We start from the raw sequence: 22,545 nt of genomic DNA, 5'->3' as shown, positions 1-22,545 counted from the left end.
CTGGGGTGCTTGTCATTGTCGTCGTCTTCCAGGGGACATATGGCCTGTGGAGACGGGGAAGGGTGAAATGTCAGTCTTGTGTAAAATGCTGTTTTGGGATTGCAGGGTTTATGCCTTGTAAAGCTTGGACTTGATTCTTGGGTGGTTTAAAATCCTTCATTTTTATTCTCTCACACTGAAATGGCCGGAGAAGTCTTCTCCAGTAGGCTGTGTGGGGAGAAGGTAGGGAGGCAGAAGAGTGTGTACCAGGAAAGGGGAGATTGCAAGAGGGAACTGCTGCAGTTTTGCCTGGAGGGGTTTGCAGTTTCCTATCATTAACCCGACATGGGCTGGCAGCACCTAGGACAGACACGTGGGAGAAAGGGCTGCCTCAGCAGTTATGGGCGTGGGCTGGATCATGTCTGGCCGTGGGCGCTGCAGAGTCTGACTCCGTGTCTTGGTGGCTCTCAGGCTTTGCTCTGCAGAAGTTCACTTTAGTGACAATTGATTGTCATGGAATCGGGGCAGGAATGTATTGGTGAACCTGGAGGCTGAGGGCCCCTAAAAACAGAAACCAAAGGGTTTGGACCCGGAAGGGAAAAGGCTCCCATTGCCCACTAGGGCAGTGTTCAGTGAGCTTCTCCCCACTAGAGAAGGGCAGCAGTGTGTGGACAGCAAGTTTTGGACCCCAAGTCTTCAGTGTTGCATGGGGAAAGAGCCTGCAGAGCTCTAGGTGCTCTCACTTCTGCCCCCCTCTTCTGTCCCAGAACCATTTCTGGAGGAGCAGAGGGGAGGGAAGAGTGGGGTTGAAGGTTAGGGTGCTGGTGCTTGGAGAAGAGGCACACAGGCTAGAGTAAGGGACTGGGCCAGAGTCAGACAGACAGAGCCTGGAACCAGTCCTTGGTGTCTCACCTACAGAACAGGAATAATCAAACCTTTTGGCCTCATGGAGTATTGTAATGAATTCCTGTTATTTTTCTAAGATGTGTGGATACTGTGATGATCAAGTCAATGCAAGGACCTAGACAGATGAGGAATGGGGCTCCCAGATTTGAGATGGGGTATACTCACCTGAGAGTGATATCCCTTTTTCAACCTGTTGAACATGGTACATTATCAGTGTTCTCGAAGCTGGTAAGGCAGAGCAGCATGGTATGCCAGGCAGGCAGGCTCCGATGGTGCTGTGCTGGAGCAAGGCAGACGGACTGGAGTGGTGCCAGCCCAGCCCACCCCTTGCCTCCAGCCACTGCTTGGGAGGCTCTGGGCTGGGCACATGGAGACTGGGAGTCGCCTTCTCCAATGCATCCATCTTGCTCCCACACAGCAGCAGCGGTGCCTGCCTGCATGGCGCTACATGCCGCTCTGCCTTCCTGCGGGACTGCACCTCGTGTCCCTTTCTGCCTGCCTCTGCCTGAACCATTGCCACTGACCGGGGGGGGCTGTAGGGTGCACCAAAATACAAGTTTGCCTAGGGTGCCATTTCCCTAAGGCTGGTCTGCTGTCACACCCTTCTGCACAGTAGAGAAAGAAACGATCATGTTAGATGGCTGATTCTGGGACTCTTGTTTAATTTTTACCAACTGACTGAGATGCTGGGATGGCCTATGAAATGCGGGACTGTCCTGGCCAGTGCTGGAACTATAGTCACCCTATTTCTAGGGACCTGTAGCTCAAAATCTGTGGCTTCCTGAATGTGTTTATATACGCTTGGATTAGTTCCTGTAATACTGTTTGCTAAGGATGAAGCAAGGAGAGATGACTTTTGCAGATAAAAGGTTAAGTTAATTACATACAAGGTCCATGTTTATTGATCTGTGGTGTTAATGTGAAATAAAGGATTTCCCCCTTGGCCAGAATTCGTAGGGTCATTAAACTTCCCTCTGATCTCTTGCTGATGAACTAACCAAATCATTTTGTCTCCTATTTCTAAAGAAGAATAGCATTTTAGCTCTTTTATTACCATATTTACTCAATTATAGGATGACCCTGAATAGAAGGTGACCCCAAATAGTTAGATTCTATATATGGAAAATGTATAAATTTGTTATAATTTTCCAGGTATAGAATCCAAGTATTAAAGGGTGTCTTGAATCCCTCCCCTTCCCCCTACTGCTACAAGAGGGAAAAGTGGGTGGCGGGGGCTCAGGTGGCCCCTTTTCCCTGCTCACTTCTTCCCTCTGCAGCCTTCCTGCCACCTGCTCACCCCACCCCCCCGTTCCCCTTTTACTGTCAGATGTTGCTCAAGTTTCTCTGTCCTGGAGCACAACTCAAGGGAGCTCAGCCCTTGCCGTCCATGTGACAGTGCTGGCGCTGCTGATCCTCTGGGCAGGCAATGCAACAGTGTCACTGCATTGTAGAAACTGCAGAGGGGAAGTGGGGTGGGGTGAGGGAGGCAGGAAGGTGCTGTGGGTGTGACTCTGGCCCCGACTTGGGCTCAGGGCCAGAGTGAGAGCCACAGCACCTGCCTGCTCCTCCCTCTGCTTCATATGGGAATATAAGACCAGGGGCTTTTGTCTCACATGCTGGTTGGGGGGAGAAAACTTCATTTTATGTTTAAGTAAATCTTTATTTCTTTTATTAGCACAAGTGCATTAGTATTAGTAATGCATTCTTGCAGTTGTACTACTTGTTCCGCCATATTAAGGGGCGGGATGAGTGGAAATGAAATGATTGGACAGACTATTCCGGTCTGAAATCCCAATTTATTGAACACATAAGCAATACCAGTATTTAAGCAAAGCTTTAAATGCAGTGCCTAACCCTTGAGCAAGCCCTAACAGTTAATACAGATATTCTTATGCAAGCCTTCCAAAGAATACTGTAAGTTCAGCTGGCTGGGCGTCCTTTAGTGTTCTGGGATTTGCCTAAGTTGTCGTCCGGGATTTGCTTGAGTCATCGTCGTCTTGGCTTCAAGTCGCTCCCAATTTGTGAGGCCTTTGTTTGTATTTTATACTGTTTCTTAGGGGGGGGGGCGGGTAGTTTTTGTGGTTACTTTACACACAAGTTCTGCCCGGTTTCCTGGCTTAGAGGAACAGCCTTTGTTGCTTGTTGCTCATTGTGTTGTACCAACGTCCTGTCATTTTTTTTGTTCAGGCGCTGTCCACGTTCTGCCGTCTTGAACAGTTAAACTACATTTTACAACTTTTGTGCTGGCATGAGTTACCGAAAATGTGACTCATTCACTCTGCTTTTTCAGTGGCGTTTAGGTAGTTACGTCAAGGCACAAAATAGCATTGCTTATTCTAAGTATTTTGCTAAGGCGGCTCTCAGGCTACATACTAACACATTCTTGTAGTTATACTACTAGTGCATTCACATCACTAATGCATTTGTGCAGGTGTACTGCTTGTGCATTAGTGCTACTAATGCGTTCTTGCATTAGTACCCATAGTATCTGAGCCCCTGGAGGTGGCAAAGAACAAGTCACATCAGTGTGTTAGTTTTGCTTTGTTCTTTGCAACCTTACTGGTTTCCTTGTCCTCCATCTATTGCCTGGAAATTCATTCTGGGCTAACAGCTCTTGCTTGCATTGCTCTAATGGTCTTCATACCCAGCCTTCCTCTGCTGGCACTATTTCTCTGAATGCTGCAGTCCAGTTTTCTTTATTTAACTATTTGTCAGTCATCCTTGGAAGACAGAGAACAACTTGTTAAACACCAGTGGGAGACATAAGGAAAAGGAACTGCCAGTGCAATGTGAATTAAATCCTTTTCCCTGTTGTGACTTCTCTAGACAAAGATGGAATTGTTTTTACTCCTTGTGTTTTGTAGCCTTATGCTTAGTGGGTACAATATGGTGTTAAGATGGTAGCCCTTAGCTCTATGTGTAGCTAATAGTGTTGATTTTTGTTATTCCCAAAACGTAGACATCTCTTCCTTGAACACAACTGTCATTCATACACAGAAAGCCTGACTTCCATCAGAAATATTCAGCCCCTTAGTGACTGCTTCTTTTGACACACTGTCAACATTTATCTGGAGCAGTTTCCCATCTATTCCACTGCGTAATTACAACAAAAATTCCTCGGCTGTCTGTGGTTACATTTTCCCTTCAAACTTAGCCTGGAATAAAGCGGGGGGGGATGTCTCGTAAAAAACCACGCATGTGAGAGGGCTGTCCTGTTTCAATCTGACCTGGGAAGCAGGATATTTGCTTTTGGAATTGTGCAGAGTTGTAGCTTTTAAATGCAGCTCTGTCCCAGAAAAACTGCTATTGCAACAGCTCAAAATCCAAACTGGTTTATATGTTCATTGAACTGTAGTTGGAAATTTGTGTAACTGTTTCCAGGAAATCGGTAAGCGCTCTTGCTCAGAGCATTTTCCTAAACTTGACTGCAGTGGCAAAACTAGCAATTCGGTGTGTACCTGAGCTAAAAGACTACCCTCGTGTGGGGGCCTTGTCTTGTAGATAGCAAAAAACCCCATTCCTGTTTCAGAACAAAGTTAGAACTGCTTGATCCTGTACATAGAGGTGAACTGAAAAGATAAGTGCTGCTTTTCTTTCTTTTCAGCAGCCTGCATGGAAAGGTGGGTAAGAATCAGCGGAGGGGACAGACTATCCAGCCCACACTTGCCTAACTCCTCTTAACTGGGGCAAATAACTGAGAGGTAAGAATAGTGTCATCTTGATAAAACACCTACAGAACTGAAGAAGGGTGGGCAAATCGTTCTTAATAGCTGGGCTGTTGAATCTTTCACGAGGAGGATTTTTAGGGTCAATCTGTTCCTTGCTAACAGACATGGGTCTGGTCTTGTAGTAAGAAGGACTAACTCCTGCACCTGTAAGGAGCCTCACTGTAGTCCGTGCATCTCCATGCAGATGCTGGTTGCAGGATCAAGGAGGGGTGGGAATCTGTGTTGCATCTTTGCACCCGAGTATATTTCTGCTCCTCTCGCCCATCTGAATTTTTCTCAGAAGCAAAAAACCATGAAAGTCCCATTTCATTGCCTCAGTTTTAATTATTTATTTAAAGTCCAAAAAAAAGAAGAAAGTTTAATGAGCACAAGTAGGAATTCCAACCTCCTGAAAGGTACAAAACCATTGACAAGAGGACGAGAGGGGGAGTGGGACAGAGTGGGGAGTGTGTACAGAGGAAGAGAAGCAAGCGAGAGATGAGATTATGGTAACTTTAACGCAAAGGTACTTAGCATTCGGAGAATGATTTGGGGTGGGAGGCATTTACTGACTGAGCCCCGGGCTGGCAGCGTGAGGTATTTTGAGGGGAAGCACCAGAACTGGAGAGGATGGACAGGGGTGAGGTATTTGGAAAATATTTTGTTAATTTTTAGCTTTGATTGAAAATCAAACTGAAGACAGTAGTAAAAAGAGAGACTCACATATATTTTTTTTTTCCTTCAAAAATTCCATAGTCCATACAAGACAAGAAAACTCCAAAACAGGCACTGAAGCATTTCCAATACAGTACAGCTCAGATTACATTAATATTACTCCTTATATAGAATAAAAAGATTATTACCATAATTATCCTCTGTTTCTCCTTTTTAAATCCCAAATTTACACATAGAGACTAGATTTCTACACAATTTAACAAAACAAAACTCCTCCAAGCCTGGTTGGGTTCTGAAGCAACAAGGTACCATGATTTCAGTCTTGACAGATGGGTCCTGACAAAGCACCATAGCGCGTGTGGGGTTTTTTCTGTTTTGTTTTGTTTTGGGGTTTTTGGGGATTTTTTTTGTTTTGCTTTTTTCCTTAAATAAGAAGAGATCAGCTGTTGGATCCCATAGCAGGGAATGACCGAATACAGAAGAGCTGGCAAGGACACTATACACGCGCTCAACACAGAAATACAGCAAAACTATTTATGTAACAACCCAAACTAGCTCTCTTCAAGGCTCCCCTATGACGTAATTCTTATAGCTTCTGTGGGTGAGTTGTACCCAAAAAATAAAGCAAAGCAGTGAAATGCCATTAAAAACCCACCATTTGCTTTAAAAAAATCCCTTAAGTACATTTATTTTAGAACATTTTTGCATTGTGCATTTATTGACTCCCATTTCAATTCACGTTAAAAGCCATTTAAAAAAATCCCTTAAAATAGTTAAATGCACTTACACTTAACAGTTTTTTTTTTTTCTGATTAGCTGAAGATCACAATCCCCCCCTCTCATTTTAGAGAGCAGTCCCCATCTGGTGGTTTTTGGGTCTGTGGCAAGACATTGTAGCACCTTCAGAACCTTAAATAGTTTAGTCATATATAAAATAACACATTATCTTTTTAAGAGCACCAGAGATTTCACAGTGAGAGGTAGAAACAAATCAAACGGGCCCATCCTCTCTCTCTATCTTAGCACCAATCACTTTCTCTCCTCCTCCTTCCATTTTCCCTGGTCAGTTTTGGGACTCTCCCTCACCGCACCACATGTGAGAAGGGACATTTATTAGACTCACCCACGGAAGGAGGAACATACTAATTTTTTTTTTGCTTAAATAATATATAATATTTATATATATATAATTTTTGTTCTAATATTGCACATCAAAATGCTTCCTGTACACAGAGCAGCCAGCTTCAACTTGCAACTCCGCCTACGAGAGCCTCATTTGATTTCTGATTCAGCGCGCAGCTGTCGAGAAGATGACAGGCTCTGAATGGGAAGCTCTGGGTTTTCATGGAAAGAACATTTGGTAACTCAGGAACCAGGTAGGACAAAAATATGTATTGCAAACTTCTTCTCAGGGTCTCTCAACCTTTCTTTGGTCATGGAAAAAGCTTTGTGTGTGGAATTGCTTACAACATCTGGCATTTGAGTTCCTGATTCCCCTTTACTGTTCATGTCTTGGCTGATGCCAACATCCCCCACTTTTTTGTCGCTTGTTCTTCTTTCAAGAACGTGCTGGAGAAGCTGCTGAGTTCGATAGACCAAGGGTTCTTTAAGACTTTATGGGCTCTATGGCTAGAGCAACAGTTAACCGAAAAGAACAAGGCCTAGCTATCTACGGTGAAGAGGGGTGGGAGACCCTGCTTAAGACTTAGACCAAAAAAGGGGTCAGAACCTTGGAGCGCTGGAGAAGTCACCGTTCAAAGAAAGCAGACGGGTCCAACCTCGAGGTGATACTGTTTCCCTGGCTCGGATGGTGGAAGGTTATAAATGTTGACAATTGGCAGCTGGTTAGGGTTCTGGGTCCGAAACAGAAAGAGAGTCCGATGCCAGCGACCATCCTGGAGCTGATCAGAGGGGGAAAAGGTCAGTTAGCTGGGTGACTAGATCCCTGTGGAGAAGAATGATTTTCATAAAGATAGGTGGCTGAAAAGCGCTTGCTACTGAGGTAAGTTAGTCTATCCTCAGTTTAAAATGACAGATAAAATCAGAGAGTGAAGCATGGAAAAGTTAGAGGCCTCTTTTGAAAATGTGGCACATGGATTAGGGTTGACTCTATTTTTGGACACCCAGCTTTAGACATCTAGGATATCCAAATGCAAGTTGGAGTTCGTAGTGATTTTTGCTTTCCATCCTTCCTAGAACTATGAAGCTTCCCCACGATTCTTATTTTTACTAATGCCGAGGAAACAACAATAAAAATGGTTTTGGCACCATGATGAGGTTTGGGCATTTGGACCTTGGTTTTGACTTTGTGTCACTTATGGCCCTGTGAAGACCTTCTGACTGGAAACACCACTCTATCCCCACCTTTCCCACTTTTCCTCCCAGGCATTATGTTTTTGTTGGCCATACTCCAAAGGCTTCATACCTTGCAATCATCGGCTGCCACTTCTGGTTGCAGCTGCCCCCCTGCTTCAAATATCTGTCCGTTCCAAGCCTTAAAACGCAGAGCTTTTTCTGAAGGCTTCTCAGAAGAACCTTCCTTCCACACCGGTGTGTTCAGGCAGTGGATGGTGATTTGCTGAACCACCTCCGAGCTCAGAAGGTGAAGGAAGTTCATCTGAACTCTACCAATGTTGAAATCCAGCTGTTAAGATAACACAGATATTAACTTATATCTCCCTCTGGACTGGCAGTATGAAACAGGGCAAAATGATGGGACGGGATATTAACCACTGTATAACAACGGCTGTTATCCAGCATCGCTGGCTTTATAGAAACTGCTTTTAAATCAGGGTTTTAAAAAATGGTTTTTAACTGGAGAAAAACTGCAGTTTGGCACAGGCATCTTCAAACTGGACTGTTCCCTCCTTGAGGAAGTCCACAAGGCAAGAAGCAGATGTGTGTTTTTGTTGTTTTTTTAATGGACCAAGAAGATATGTAAGTCATCATCTTCTGTTGTAACACTGAGTTCAGAGCTTAAAAATGTGCAAGCCAGGAGACTGAAATGCTACAAATTAGGTAGGTGGTAGGGACATAGAAATATTTTTCCCCCACAGATTTTGATTCGCTTTTGCAGGCAATGCTGTTTTTTGTGTTTTCCACAAAATCTGGGAAATTGCAATTTCGGTAGGTCCCTAGTTATAGTTGAATGAATAAAAGGCACATCATTTCTTCTTAGTAAAGAAAGGAAAAGGGTATGATTTAAAAAAACAAACGCTGGCATTGGCTTTAGTGGGCAGATTTGGGTGAAAGCTGAGTGCTTCTAAAATCCCTTCCAGGCCACATAGGTTTCCTTACATCTTCTACACTGCCTCTGTTTGTGGGGGTAGAGCTATGGGGCAGCGAGAGAATTACACACTCATTTGTATATGTAGAAAAAGTGCATGGATGCTTAATTGCACTTTAGTTTCCAGACAGGTCTGTAGCTATCTCTCTTCCTCCAGCCAGGAACGACTCTCCTGAGAGATGATATTTGCTGCCATTGCAGCATGGGTAATGCTGGCTGACTTGTGTATGGTGACTGGGCAATACTGGAATTAGACAGCCTGTCCATCCCCCTGAACCTGTGTTCTAAAGCAGAAATGACAAGGTTACAGCTATTAAGTAATCTGTAGGGAAAGTACAATATGATGCAGGAAGAGGGTCTTCACCATAGGTTCAGAAAGTTTTAGACTTTCCCATCTTACCTATGTTGGGTTTTATCTGGTTCTCTTCTCCCCACCTTCCTTCCATTCCTCTTTGATGTGCTACTTGTACTCATTAGCGCTGATTAGAGGCCTCTCCCATCTATGGAAGTAGACTACCAGTTCTTCCCATTTACCTGGCTTAGAAATTTGCCTCCCAGAACCAATAAATAGATTTCTTCCCTTTAGTTTTTTTGTGCACATAACTCAGACAAGATGCAGACTATCATTTCTGGTCACCAAACTGAATCAACATACCAGCACTTCTGTTGTAGATACCTGAAATAGGTGAAAGCCTAGTGAAATCCATTTAAAATGAAATCCTGACTTCACTAACATCAGTTTGCTGAGTACCTGTACATTTGAGCTGGCTTGCTGAGTGCCTGTACAAAGCTTTCCATAAGCACTTACAGGAGGTGAATGCAATAGACACGAGCATGAATGAATGACTTGAATATTCAACAAAATGTATGTGGGAAGTACATTTGCAATGCTCAGTCCCTCTCTACTAAAAATATGGATAAGTTAAATGTGTCCTACTAGAACCTAGTGCTCCATTCCTGACCAGTGTAATACCTGTTACAGTGAAGAAACTAGTACCAATCCAATTACAGAGGTAAAACATTAGTAGTTTTACCTCCTTACATATTAATTCAAAGGGCATTGTTCTACACTGGTCACCAATATAGTGACATGTGCCATTAATCTGCTGCAGTGAAAGGAAGCCTACTTTGGGACAGCCCTAAGTGTGTATACCTTTGAGGCAGTGATAGGTTTGAGACACGTCTGTCCACCTTTGGTAAAGTTACAGATGACCTGGATGGTGTCTGAAGAACAGCCAAGATTTGGGTCAATCCAGTAAGTACCTGAAGAAATGGAAGAGCAAGAATCAATGAGTAGAGAAGTCTGAGTATTTTCCATGTGTGGGGACAAAGAAAGTTTCTGCAGAGTAAGGACAGGATGCTACTTCCCTCTGTGTGTCTGAAGCATGTACAGGAGGCTATGCTCTGGCCAGACAGGTATGTGGCTACAAACACACACCCATTTATGGATGCATACCCGGGTCTGTCCCCCAAAACTGTAGCTGGCTAGAAGCCTACAATTAGTGGGGCATTACATGAAGGAGGAGCTATCTCATATCTTAGCCCCAAAAGCTGAGTAGTTGGGGCACTTGAGCAGGAAGCCAGAGACTTTGTTGCTAGGCCTCCTTCTCCCAGAAGGGGATTGACCCTGCATCTCCTACTTCCCAGCACAGTGCTCTAACTCCCATACCTTTGGTTAAGCATTATCTAATCCACTTTTCAGTGCTTCTTTTGAAGCTGGCCTCCTGGACAGCCAAGAGGAGGAGATATGTGTGGACAGGGGAAGAGACTGAGCCAAGCGGTGTGTGGCTCAGTAAGAGGGATACTGGCTTTGAAGGGAATAGGTCTTGGGTTCTAACCTGGGCCTTGCTTCCAGCGCAGGGATTACCCTCCATTTTATCTAGTCACTTTTAAACACAAGGGGCAGTTGTTCAGCTTTAAAAAGGGGCACTGGGGAGGGACTGGATAATGCCGAATCTAGCATGCCCTTCAGAGGCATGGAAAGGCTATGAGTGTAGGTAGTAGGGACCTACAACCCAGGGGATCACCCTCCATACTGGGCTACAGAACTTGGCCCTTCCCAGACTGCCCCTTAACTCTTCTGCTCTGAGCCACCCAAAGCCTGAACAAGAGTCCAGAGTCTACCCTAAGTGACTATCTTTTTTGCATAACCTTCATGTGACAGTGCTGGTCCCATGAAAAAGGGCCTCTGAACTTCTCCAGCTGGCTCTATTCACATTTGCTGGGAGCCACCTCAGGTTTCTGGCTGTGCTTTCTTACCATCACCCATCTGCTGTTCACAGTTCATGAGGTCTCGACAGATGCGTGCAGGGTTTTCCTTGGTTCCCAGGGGTCTTTTGATGCTCTGGATGAGGTTGCTGAGGTAGTGTAGAGTCTTAAAGATCTCCCCTTCCTGGTCCAACATCAGAAAGTCTGAATGTTGATAGCCCTGCAACGAAGGGAAAAAATGAAGTCGGCTCTTGACAACACTGCTGCATTATGATGAGATTTCCCAATAAACAGTGTTACTAAAGCATCAGATCCTACAGGAAACAGAACCATTCCCATTGGAGCAGTGGGAAGATGCCACGTGCAGAAGACACATGCTCTCAATGATGCTCACTTAGCTAACACTGCTTGGCAGTGCTTTGAACTGGGGGCGTTCCCAACTGTCTGCCTTAAATAAAGGAAGCTTGACTGATACTAAATGAACCCAGTTAGTCATCAAAGAGAGAAGCAAAACATAAAAGTAGAAAAAAAATCTTACAGGATTCCATTAAGTGCATTCAAACATTCACAGAAATCAGTCCAACCCCTTGCCCCCTCCCTGGGAATACGGTACACTGACTAGGCTCTAGCATTGTCACGCAATGCTGTCCAGTAGGGGATGATGCCTCCACATCTTTCTTCAGGAGAAGAGCATAAGCCTTCTAGGAGTTGAGTTTAACGTAAATACGGATCTCTTCTTAGCGTCGGTAGGAGGATTCTTTAAGAATATCATTAATGCATTTGCAGTGTAAAGCATACATTTCCAAACTATGTACATGTTTTGAATGCAGGTTAGTTTGGGGGCCTGAGCTACTTGGATCTTTTTATGGGCATAATTAAGAAGAATGGGAATCTTTCCTGAAAAGGAGACAGTAGGGAGGGTGCGCACAATTTTTTCAGTTCTTTATTCAGCTGACTTGGACAGGAATTGTACTTGCACAAGAACCAACCAGTCCAGCCCCGTATATTATGCAGACAGAGAGATAAGATCATAGGGGGCTAGAATCGGGATGTAAGGCAATTCTGAACAGGGAGAAAGTGTTTCATTAAGAGAAAAGGGAAAGAACAAATAAGGTGGCACAAGGAGGGGCTGTTTTCTAATCCTTAAGAGAGGATGTGCATATGGATCAAAGGTTGGTAGGTTGAAAAGCACTTTGGGTACCTCTGTCTTGAGCGCAGTATTTGAGTCTATCAGTGTCTGGAAGGCTGCACCAAAGTCATCTTGTTGCTGGTGGGTAGAGGAAAATAACATAATTGAGATCTAGAACATTAGACCTGTTTTTAAAGAAGCTGAATGCTCCTGACAAGCAAATACTTCCCTCTAACTAGATGCCAAATACAAGCACTGCCCTGCCTGGGACGGTGTCTTCTTCTCAGCCCGCGCAGGGGGAAGATGCTAGAGGGTGTTTTGGGAAGCACCCTATTGAAAAAGAGTCTCCCATATATATTCACACCTGCCTGCCTATTTCTTTTTATCAATATTAACAATAAGATGAAACTACTTACAAATGAAGCTGGAATTCCTGGTGGGCCCTAGAAACCAAAAGAAGAAAATGTGTCAAGCAGGACTGAATTTTATGATGGATAATTAATATTGCTGAAGGACTTCTGTTTAGCTTCTGAGACCCTGTCTCTTCTCTAAAAGAGAAGGATTCCCCATTGCAGATCAGTAAGAGTAGCAATATTTTTTTTTTGTATGGTAGTGTGTCCAAGGAGTGCCAAACACTTGACAGAAACTGGCTTATTCAGACTTGCAATATGTCTGTGAGAACTTATTTTACAGAGGGGGAGTGGAGTTAGTGTGATTTCCCAATGAATGAGCAGGCACCTAGCTAGTTTTGGTGATAGGGTCTTATCACCCTCTCTGCTCTTTCACATGTACTTACTGGAGGTCCAGGGTGTCCTCGAGGACCTGGGGGACCCTAAGGAGAGAGACATCAGTGAGTAAAACATCCTCAGTTTGCAATTCAATTAATCACCTCTGTGACTGAGAGCGAGGAGCCTTTCCTCAACTCTGTTTTCTTCAAGTCTGTCAACCCTTCTGTATTTTATTGGTCCCCTTCCTCACTTCCTTGGGGCAAGAGAGGTGGCCATGTATTCTTACTCTCTGGCTTTTTACCAGCTTATATTGTCTTGATCTAGCTGTCATGCTTTTTCACCGTCACTCTTTATGCATGTGGCTTCATCTCTAGTTCCATCCCATCTCTCCAAATCTTTTATTTTAGTTCTTCATCCATTCCTCTCATTCCCCAGTTATGCTCATGTCTGTTACAAATGCTGCGTGTGGTTCCTGCCCTTTCCAGTCCATCACCTAACAGCTACCCATTCTCTGCCCATCCTTTATATGCCATTTATTTTCTCAGTCCCTGGTCTTGCTGCGCTTCATTTTCCTCAAGCTCCAGTATTGGTAAGAAAATGGTAGCCTTAAATACTCACCCTAGGACCTTGTAATCCCTGCAAAAGAAAATTGGAAAGAATATTAATATGTAAAACACCTTTCAAGTCAAGGGTCTGAAGTGAAACCATTATGGATGTTAGCAAAAAATAAGTGCAAAGCAGAATGCAGGGCAACAGAATTCATGGTCAAGGCTGCTGTAGCAGAATCCATGGTTATTTGAAAAGCATTTGGGATCTTTGCTATCAGAGCAGAAGGGGTAGCTGCTTATGAGAGATTGCTTTTGAAAGATGCACCCTCCCCCACCGAAACTGCACGAGACTTGGCCCTTCATCCTTCCCAAGCAGATCAACCAAATCAGTTCTGGCAGGATTTGAATGCTGAACCCAATCCTAGCTCGTTCCCTCTCTGTCAGGTTTTCTGTCTCCCCAGTAATGAAACCAGCCACATGCACAGCTGAGGTGTCTGAAGGATTCTGGAACAGCACTTACCATTTCACCACGACTGCCTTTGTCCCCTTTCGGACCCTATTTAAAGAACCATATAGTGTGATTATCAGGCAAGCTCCTAGTGAAAACCAGGAAGATCTCTGCAATTAGCTTAATTTGTACCTTTAAACAAAATCAGCTTTTCTTATTTTATTACTTCTTTCTTTGGGGGAGAATATAGGTATCATGGAAGATTCCACCAATTACAAATAGGAAGAGGAAGAAGAATTGTTTAAATCTTCCACGATGAAATACAGCTTACTATATGCATGGCAAAGGAGCAGCCTCCAGGTAACCGATACCACAGGGATGTACACTCTCCTCATGCTCCCAGGGTAGCAAGGCACCTACCTGCTCTGACCCCATGGACCAAGTAGGAATTTACCTGCTATCTTTCCTGAGACATGAATTCAGCCCACCCCTGCCGATGTCCAACAGATTAATCTGTCTGTTTTTCCCTGCAGCTGTTTTTCATTGTTATCACTGTTAATTCCTGTGTGGGTTGTCTCCGCTTTCCCTCCTGCACTATGAGAGACCACTTGAATTACCTTGGAAAGCTTGTATTTTTAGGAAGTAGTGAGATGGATTTTAAACTCTGTTCAGTGCCCTTGGCATTTTGGGAGACAGGACTGGGGGTAGAGTGCCAGGCCAGATTATTTAAAACACTCAGGAACCAGCAGCTCCGTTGCAATACTACTTCTTGGGTTTTTTTGTAAGAGCTCAGTACTCAAAACTGGGTGATTCAAAAGATTTAGCAACTGCTGGAGACTTCTTTTGACAATCTGGACCAGAGCTTTAAAAATAAAACCACCACTCAGTCCGATCTTTCCCACTTCCAAACTTATACTTTCATAGAGTTGTGGCTAATTTATAATTTAAGGACTTCCTTGCCCACCCCCTCCCCGCCAAGCATAACCCAGTGGCTGAAGCTTCACTTCTCAAGGTATTCATTCTGCGACAGTGATAATATTTTGCTCTGTCCGTTCAGAAAGGGCTTGGGTTTATATAGCATGGAAGTGAAATTTGGGGGCTTCTCTGAGGAAGCAACAAATATGGACCTAAACAACCCCAAAACCTCTGGTCTTGAAAAAGTAAAGGCAGAAGAAACGCACTTACAGGGATTCCCGTGGGACCCAGCATTCCAAGTGGACCAATGATACCCTCCTTTCCCTAAGAAGGAAGCAAGACAGCATTTATGAAACAGATTCTTTTAAGTGCCAAGGTAACTTTTTCCTGACCTAGTCCTGCAGAGTAGCACGAAGCCCAATAATCCATAAAAGAGAGCGATTTCCTTTTTTCCTTTTGATAGTATCACTGCTGACCCCCAGAGAGATTCTGAGAACCAAGAAAAATTCAAAGAGCCAGTCCCATCAATATTAAACACTCATAAACATAAAGGTAGATTCATTTTAATAGCACATCTAATAATGAAATATATTATAAACGACTGAACAGTACAGATAAGGCATATCAAGCATAAAGTGTACACTGATCTAAAGACACAACAATCTTGTTCACATTTGAGAGAGTTTAAAATGAATTTTTCTTAAGTCCTAAAGTCTTAAAAAGCCTCTAACTGATGGCCTGCCTGTTTAAAAAAAAAAAAAAAAGGACTTTTCACCTAAGTTTCAAATTAAGTTATAAAACAGCTCTTATCATTGTTCATATGCAGATGGGCTATCCAGCAAGAACTGTAGTTCTTATCCCCTACATAAGCTATATTTTGTCTAGAATTAGCCTTGACTTATCACTTAAATGTACTTTAAGGGAACTTTAGGGAAGCCTCTAACTTAGTTTTTTTCCCATTCCATTTTTCTCGAATTTGTGACATCCTGTGGACTGATCATTTTCTTTGCCTCTTCCTTTCTTACCCAAGCATTGATCAAGCAAATGCTATACCATATGGCCATTAAGCAACCTAGGGCTTATTGAAGTCTACACGCTTTTCCATTCTTTACAGTAAACTTTCTTTAGTGACCACTTGGGAGCTCAGCAAAAAGCTATTCAAGAAGGCAGTTTTCTCATAAAGCGGGAGCAGAGCAGTTCATAGTATATCTGGGTAGACCAGAGCTGTGGTGCTGAGACCAAAGATGGGTTAAAAAAGGTAGGGAGCCTTGTATGCATGATACTGTATGACTGCTGAACTGAAGCTTCTACTTAGCCCGTGCATCAAGCATGGTGTGTCAGTAAGTGTAGTCCTCTTTTTTGTGTTGAGCAGGACTTAGCCAGTCCTGACCAAAGCCAGCAGATTGGGGAAGGAATAGAAAATTCTAAGATCAGCACAAAATTCAAAAGAACTTACCATAAGACCAGGGGGTCCCCGTGGGCCCTGAATTCCTTTGAACCCAAGGTCTCCTGGAGGTCCCTGTTGATAAAAATGAGAGAGAAATCCAGAACTGATGCATGCAAGGTTGTCTCCCTTACTGTCTCAGAAGAGGCAGAAGCACCACCTGTCATTTATGGAAATGGGGAGTCTTGATATTCAGCATTTTTTTTCTTATCTCCTAAAAATCTCCCCATTCCTTAGGAAACAGGATGGCTCTTTGACAGGGCCTCCACTCTGAAAGCAGTGCTTAGTTGCAATGTTTTTGTCTGGAAACTTAAATCCAAGCTCACATGAAGAAAAAATGAGCCTAAAACAAAGTCAAGCCTTACAACAGCAGTGTACACAAGACGGCCTAGATTAGAGGTCTAGAGAGAATCTGCAGTTCATCCTACCATCTTTCCCAGTTGGCATGAACTCAATAGAGGTAACTGAATATCAGTCTTTTAAGGATGATTTCAGACATGGGAAGTAATTTGTTAGGAAGCAAAAGCAGCATGCACTAAGGGAATTAGGAATCATCATATGGGTTCAATTGTTTCTTCAGAGGTACCAGTAAAGGACTTGCTGCCAGCTCTTAACTAATATTCCCAATACTTGGAACTGTGGGAAGCAGCTGGCTGTTCCTAATTAAGTAAGGAAGAGAACATGTACATTATATAGACAGAAAGCCAATGAGACGCAAGAACATGTCTTACCTTTGGCCCAAACATGCCTGCGATTCCTGGAAAGCCTGATTCACCAAAGTCCCCCTGGAAGTAAGAGCCGAGGCAAATGTAAGAGCAAAACTTTAACAGCAAATGGTTGATCATAAAACAACACAACAAAAGGTTTGTGAGCTTCAGAGAGAGGGAGAGAGAAGTAGACACATCCACAATCATTTTTCCAAACCAAACCAGAATTATTAGTGAAGAGTTTGAATAGAAATTAAGAGATGTCAGTCATAGGATCATGGGATTGTAGGACTGGAAGGGACCACAAGAGATCGTCTTGTCAAACTTGCTGAAGTGATGTAGGATCAAAGATGCCACGTCATCCCTGATAGATATTTATCCAAGTTATCATTAAAGGCCTCCAAAGGAGATTCCACGACCTCCCTATATCTGTTCCAGTGTTTAAAGTTTTTCTTAATATCTAACCCAAATCTAGTTGCTGCAAATTAAGCTGATTTCTTCTCATTTTACCCAAGTGGACAAGGGTAACCATTGATCACCATCCTCTTTATAACAGTCATTCTGGTTTAGTTAAGGTTTCAGCAACTCAGAAATGGGTGGGGAGATGCTAGGCCAGGAGGTAATGGAGTATGGCTTGGGAGCTTCAGCCAGGGTTAACAGACAGATAATGGAGAGGACTGCCATGCCATACTCTGTAAAGTTCTCTCTAGAACATACTTAGGACACAGTTCTTCACCCTCGTAATCCTGCTTTTATTCTTTAAGACAAACTAAGCCAAAGTTGTAAACCTTCTAGAGAACCATTTGAGATGGCACCCAGTGTATGGGGAAAAACAAAAAAAGAGCGCTTAGAACTTAAAAAAGCTGTTTTTATTTAAAACTCATGCCTGTTTCAAATATGCCTGTGAGCGTTTTTGCTCAGCTTCTCAGGGAATACAATCATCTCTGGATGGATACCAGCCTTGGATTAGCATATAGTGTATAGTGTCATAATCAGTAATAATAAAAATAAATTAAGTTCACATGTGCATCCTAATTTCCATACTTTGAGGGGTATGCCCTTTGATATCAACGGACTTGTTGGATGGCAAAATGCAAAGTGGCTCAGGATGTTTGGGAAAAGATTAGGACAAAAATAAGTGAGATGACTCATTTAGAGTTCTGGTAATTTAAGAGATGGAAAAGGACTGTCTGGCCTCTGGGATGTATTATGTGACTTATGATGGATTCTTCTTTACAGGATATTTTTATAGTGTCTTGTTCAGCCCAACTGTAAATGACTCAAATGATGGGGTTTCCACCACTTCTCTTACAAGGCTATTCCAGAATCCAATAGACCTCGCTATTAGGAAGCTTTTCCTGCCATGGTAGTGAGAAATTGCTTGGCAAGTCAAGGTCTGTTTGGAATCTGTGGAGTACAAGAAGCTTTCCAAGGATACAAAAAACTTTTAACTATCCATTTATGGATCCTGGAAAGGAAATAAACTGCTGCTGCTAGCTAACGGACAGCTCAGGCCTCTCCTATAGTAGGAGAATCTATCAAATACTCTCTCTTCATGGAGTGGCTGGCCCCAGAAATAAATGGGAAGTAAGATTTCTAGAGGAAAAGGGAATGTGTACTCAGTTATTGGAACATTTGTCTGAGAGACCTTAATCTTTGTAGCAAACTGATTAGAGAAGATTAGGCACATGAACCTGCCAGACATGTGCACAGGAGAAAAACATGATGGAACCAATAAATTAACTCCACTTCCTGAGCCAGGATCCTGTGACCTACTTGGCCATGAAGACCCTTCCTTCATGTACAGTTGGGCATATGCTGTACTAGCTTCTCACTGACTCTGAAGTTGGACTACTTCAAAGTCTGGTTTTATTGCTTTTAGCTTTGGCATTTGAGTTTATATATAAAAAGTAAGTCTGGAGTATCCATGACTGAGGGTCTGCTGAAGGGCAACTTTTCAGAAAAAAGGGTCTATAATCTCCAGCTACTTTTTCCAAGGTAACTTTTTGACTAATATCTTTTGGCATATTTCTATGCTGCCATTAGGAGTCATGCCTGTAATGCATGTAGGCACACCTGAATAGGCTTTAATCTAGGTATGTGGGGCACCAGTCTTCAGTGTAAATACAATAGTAGCATTGGCTAAACCCACTGGAGACTTCGGACATGTACTTATTGGAGCTTGCACTACCATGTCTTCACTGCTAGTTTAAACCTAGATGAGAGATGCCAACACATGCTGTTATCACACCTGATTGCATTGCATAGATAGCCTTCGTGCCTGTGATGACTTGGAATACAGCAACTGTTATAGCAAAGGAAATATTTAATCAAGAAGGCAATCAGCTGAGTAGGAACAAGGCTTTATGACTCTTACATGAATTTTAGGCTGCTTAAACAGCCTAATCACTGTGTGGGTCACAGAGTGGAACTATTTATTAATTCCAGGGGACAGTGTATTTAGGGCATTCCTTAAGCTTGTGGCACACTATATGTATGTGGGTTTTAATCTCTAGAATGGCTACCCATTTAGAGAGGGAGGTGCTCAGAACTTCCCATGATAGTGCATCTAGAGTGAAGGAAGAGAACGAATCATCCAAGCCTACCATGGGTCTGCCATTGGGGAAAGCAGGTATATTGGCCTGGTCTACAATTTCAATGTCATGGTTCTACAGCAAGCCTGATCTTTCGTAAAACATTGCTAGATATGTATGCACAGCTTGGCTGCATGTGCTATAGTGGTAAGCTCACAGTTTGTGATGCTTGGTGTTTTATTAGAGCAGCAGCCTGGTCAGTGGCCTTACATATTTCAAAACATCTGGAGATCCCACTGAATGCAAATACAAATAGACAGTGAGCATGCGTGCAGTGGGGTGGAGGTGAATTCTGGCAAGTTAGGAAATGCATGTGTGTTCTGGAAGAACAACTACACAGAGACTCCTGGGTCAATGAACAGGCCAGTTACAAGTTCCTCCTTCCTCTGCTATTCCAGGACTCCTTTCTTCTACACAATCCTGGGGCCTTGTTTCCCCTTTCTGCAGAAAGGGCGCATTGGCAGACACAATCATTTCACCTATACCACTAACCGGCTGTCCTTTGGGTCCAGGCTCTCCTGGGCTTCCTGGAAGTCCCATTCCTCCTTGTGTTCCCCGTTTCCCTATTGGACCAGTTTGCCCAGGCAATCCTCTTTCACCCTAAAAATAACAGAATAATCCCAGGTCAAAACAAATCATTTAACAGATCAAATAGAAAAGTATACTGCAGATGTAGGCATATATGAAGAAACAGAAAATGATGGTCATTGTGGTAAGGAACTGGGCTTCATCTATGGATCCTTCAGAGCCGGTGCAGATTATTTCAGAACATTCAGCATAAGACCAGTAATGGACACTAGTGTGTCCCTATTTATTAGTCACCCAGACGTACAGCCACAGGCATAGCCATACAAAGAGTGCCCTTGAGAGTGTACTGGGAATGTAGCATTTGAGGGGAGAAACTCATTTCCCACCTTCCTTTCTACCCTTGCCCGAATACTTGTCCTGTCCCCGTTTCCCATGGTTTCTTCCCAGGACAAGGCTAGTGATTGATGATTAATCCATCTGAAATGTTGAAGGAATTCCAAGGTTTTAGTTTAATGACTTTAATCCAAAGGCTACAAAGCTAACATTTTCCCTGGCACCAGCCTCCTCAATCAAAGGCCATAAACAAGCTTTGCAGCTCCTTTCCCTGTATGCCCCTTCTCCTTGCAAAGCTCCAGGGACAGAAAGTGTTTCTGGCAAGTGTGGATGGACAAAGAGTCTTTGGATGTCTGGGTCTGGAGAGTCTGCTGAGATAAGACAGCAGGTGCCCTATGCAGCAAGGAGACCAATCCAAATACATTCCTAAAAATCTGCAGCAATGCTTAATGCTCTTGCCTTGGTTTTGGTCATCTGTGGTGACCGCGTGTTATTCTCCCCAAAGCAGCTGGGGGGCAGCAAGTGACAGTGATGAGTTAAATGAGTAGAATTTAATTCAGATTCTTCTGGACTTTCCAAATCCAGCTGGGCTCGCTGTACTTACTGTACCTTTTTACAAATGGCTGAATTGTTGTTGGGTCTGATTTGTATCCTGTGACCCACCTAGGATAGGGCAAGAATTAGTGAAGAATCCACTAACTAAGCCTTTTCTTTCTGCTTCTTGTTCACAGCAGTGCCCAATTCCATCCGTTTAAGCCATGTCAGTGCTTGCTGAAAACTTGAGCAGCACAAATTTCCTTCCAGCAGTGTAGGTTTCCAAAGACAGCCCCAGCTAGGACTCCTGAGCTTTCAAAAGAGGTGCCCTGTCATGTTCACTGAAACTCTAGCAGCATCAGCTCTTGAAGAGTTGTGTGGATCATGGCTCTAGCAGTACAATTTTTCCTGGCCATCTCACCAAGGCTATAGGGTTTTTTTTGTGACAGTGTCATGTACTGAGCTGAACACTGACCTTGAATCCTGGTGGTCCTTGTGCTCCAGGGAGACCAGGTACACCAGGGTTCCCTCTTTTTCCTGACATCCCTACTATGCCTTCTTCCCCGTCATCTCCTTGTTCTCCCTGTAAAAGAAATCCCAGAGAAAGTTAGTCTGTTCACCTGAGCATGTTTTCCCCTTTGCAAAGGCAGGAAGAGCAGTGTGACCACATCTATGGTGGGCAAATGTGGCTGGGATGGTGCGTGTTTGTCTACGGTTGTGTTCATGTGCTCACATACTTGCTCCTACACCACGTGGGTCTGTGCATACAAGCGCCTGTTTGTCTGGCTGAGAGTGTCGGTTTGTTTACAGACTTGGCCACATGGAGACATCTGCTTGGGTTTGTGCGTGTGAAGTCTCTGTAAGAGTGCACATGACCCCCCCCCCCGTATATAAAAGCCTGTCTATAGCAGTAGGTGTATCAGTTTCTGCTACACTATCCTTTGCCCTTCTTCCTCTGGGGTAGTGTTTGATTACAGTGTCACAATTACACACTTACTAGCAGCCCTGGTGTGCCATCTTTCCCGGGCACTCCATCCATTCCAGGAGCACCCTCCTGACCTTGCCGTCCCACCACTCCTCTAGGACCTGGTAATCCAATAGGACCCTGAAAACACAAAGGCATCAGTGAGGGGCGTGGAGGCTGGGGACTCAAAAAAGGAAAGACTGAATTGTCACTCACCGGTGAGCCTCTGCTGCCAGTAGAGCCCCGTGTCCCCTGCTTTCCTTTTTGACCCTAAAAGCACAAAGAAATAATTCTAAAATTACAGCAGCTCGAGTGCAGTCCCATTTGGGGGTCAGATTTCAGTGTGTACATTAGAGAACAGCTGAAAAAGGAGATGTATAAATGTAGTTGCTACAGCAGTGAGAGGATGAACTATCATTTGGTTTTATTACAAGGGATTCTTTAGTATGTCTTGAGAGTATCTAGGGCAGGAACTAATAGCTAGAAGGAAAGGACCTACATTTTCCTAATGCAGAGCAGATGAGGACAAATAAACAAGGATGAACATGAGAGAGGGCTCGACAACTCTGGTGTATATTAGAACTGGAGGCTTAAAAGCCTTCCTTTTTGTCAGTTCTCTGACACCATGAATCAGTCAGCATCATGGAAAGCAAGCTTAACATCTATCCTTCTTTAGAGGAGTCATAGAAAGCAGGTCTTACTCTTTTTTCTGCTGGATAACCCTCTCTGTGCTGAGCAGCTGGTGTGCAGTTCAAGAGAGGTGGGTAGGATTCTTGGGGCTAAAAATAGGTAGTGCTGCTTTGTCAGTATGGGGTAAAAGGAGCAGTCACTTAGCCCTACGGTTTGTTGGTAGTAGCCTCTGCAATACTCAGCCTCATTACCTTCATTAGACTTGCTAGGCTATGCAGCTCT

General features: G+C 43.7%; 1 protein-coding gene across 3 annotated transcripts in view; it reads right to left on the bottom strand.

Moving 5' to 3' along the window:
- Positions 1-4,917: 4,917 nt before the first annotated feature.
- Positions 4,918-22,545, bottom strand: part of LOC102575623 (collagen alpha-1(XXVII) chain B) — a 226,635-nt gene continuing 209,007 nt past the window's right edge. For all 3 annotated transcript variants that reach the window (XM_019475657.2, XM_019475658.2, XM_014608190.3), the window contains 16 exons: positions 21,850-21,903; positions 21,667-21,774; positions 21,145-21,252; positions 19,767-19,874; positions 16,705-16,758; positions 15,986-16,048; positions 14,800-14,853; positions 13,687-13,722; positions 13,237-13,254; positions 12,687-12,722; positions 12,307-12,333; positions 11,963-12,028; positions 10,813-10,981; positions 9,707-9,816; positions 7,693-7,911; positions 4,918-7,168 (listed from right to left, as the gene is read on the bottom strand). In XM_019475657.2, coding sequence (XP_019331202.1) covers positions 7,022-7,168; positions 7,693-7,911; positions 9,707-9,816; positions 10,813-10,981; positions 11,963-12,028; positions 12,307-12,333; positions 12,687-12,722; positions 13,237-13,254; positions 13,687-13,722; positions 14,800-14,853; positions 15,986-16,048; positions 16,705-16,758; positions 19,767-19,874; positions 21,145-21,252; positions 21,667-21,774; positions 21,850-21,903 — 1,377 coding nt within the window. In that variant the 3' untranslated portion in view covers positions 4,918-7,021. The remainder of the gene's footprint in view (positions 7,169-7,692; positions 7,912-9,706; positions 9,817-10,812; positions 10,982-11,962; positions 12,029-12,306; positions 12,334-12,686; positions 12,723-13,236; positions 13,255-13,686; positions 13,723-14,799; positions 14,854-15,985; positions 16,049-16,704; positions 16,759-19,766; positions 19,875-21,144; positions 21,253-21,666; positions 21,775-21,849; positions 21,904-22,545) is intronic.

Source organism: Alligator mississippiensis, chromosome 12 (assembly GCF_030867095.1).
Source record: "Alligator mississippiensis isolate rAllMis1 chromosome 12, rAllMis1, whole genome shotgun sequence".
NCBI classification, from domain to species: Eukaryota; Metazoa; Chordata; order Crocodylia; family Alligatoridae; genus Alligator; species Alligator mississippiensis.
The sequence above is the reverse complement of the archived record's forward strand: the minus strand, read 5'-3'. Positions and strand labels throughout refer to the sequence as shown.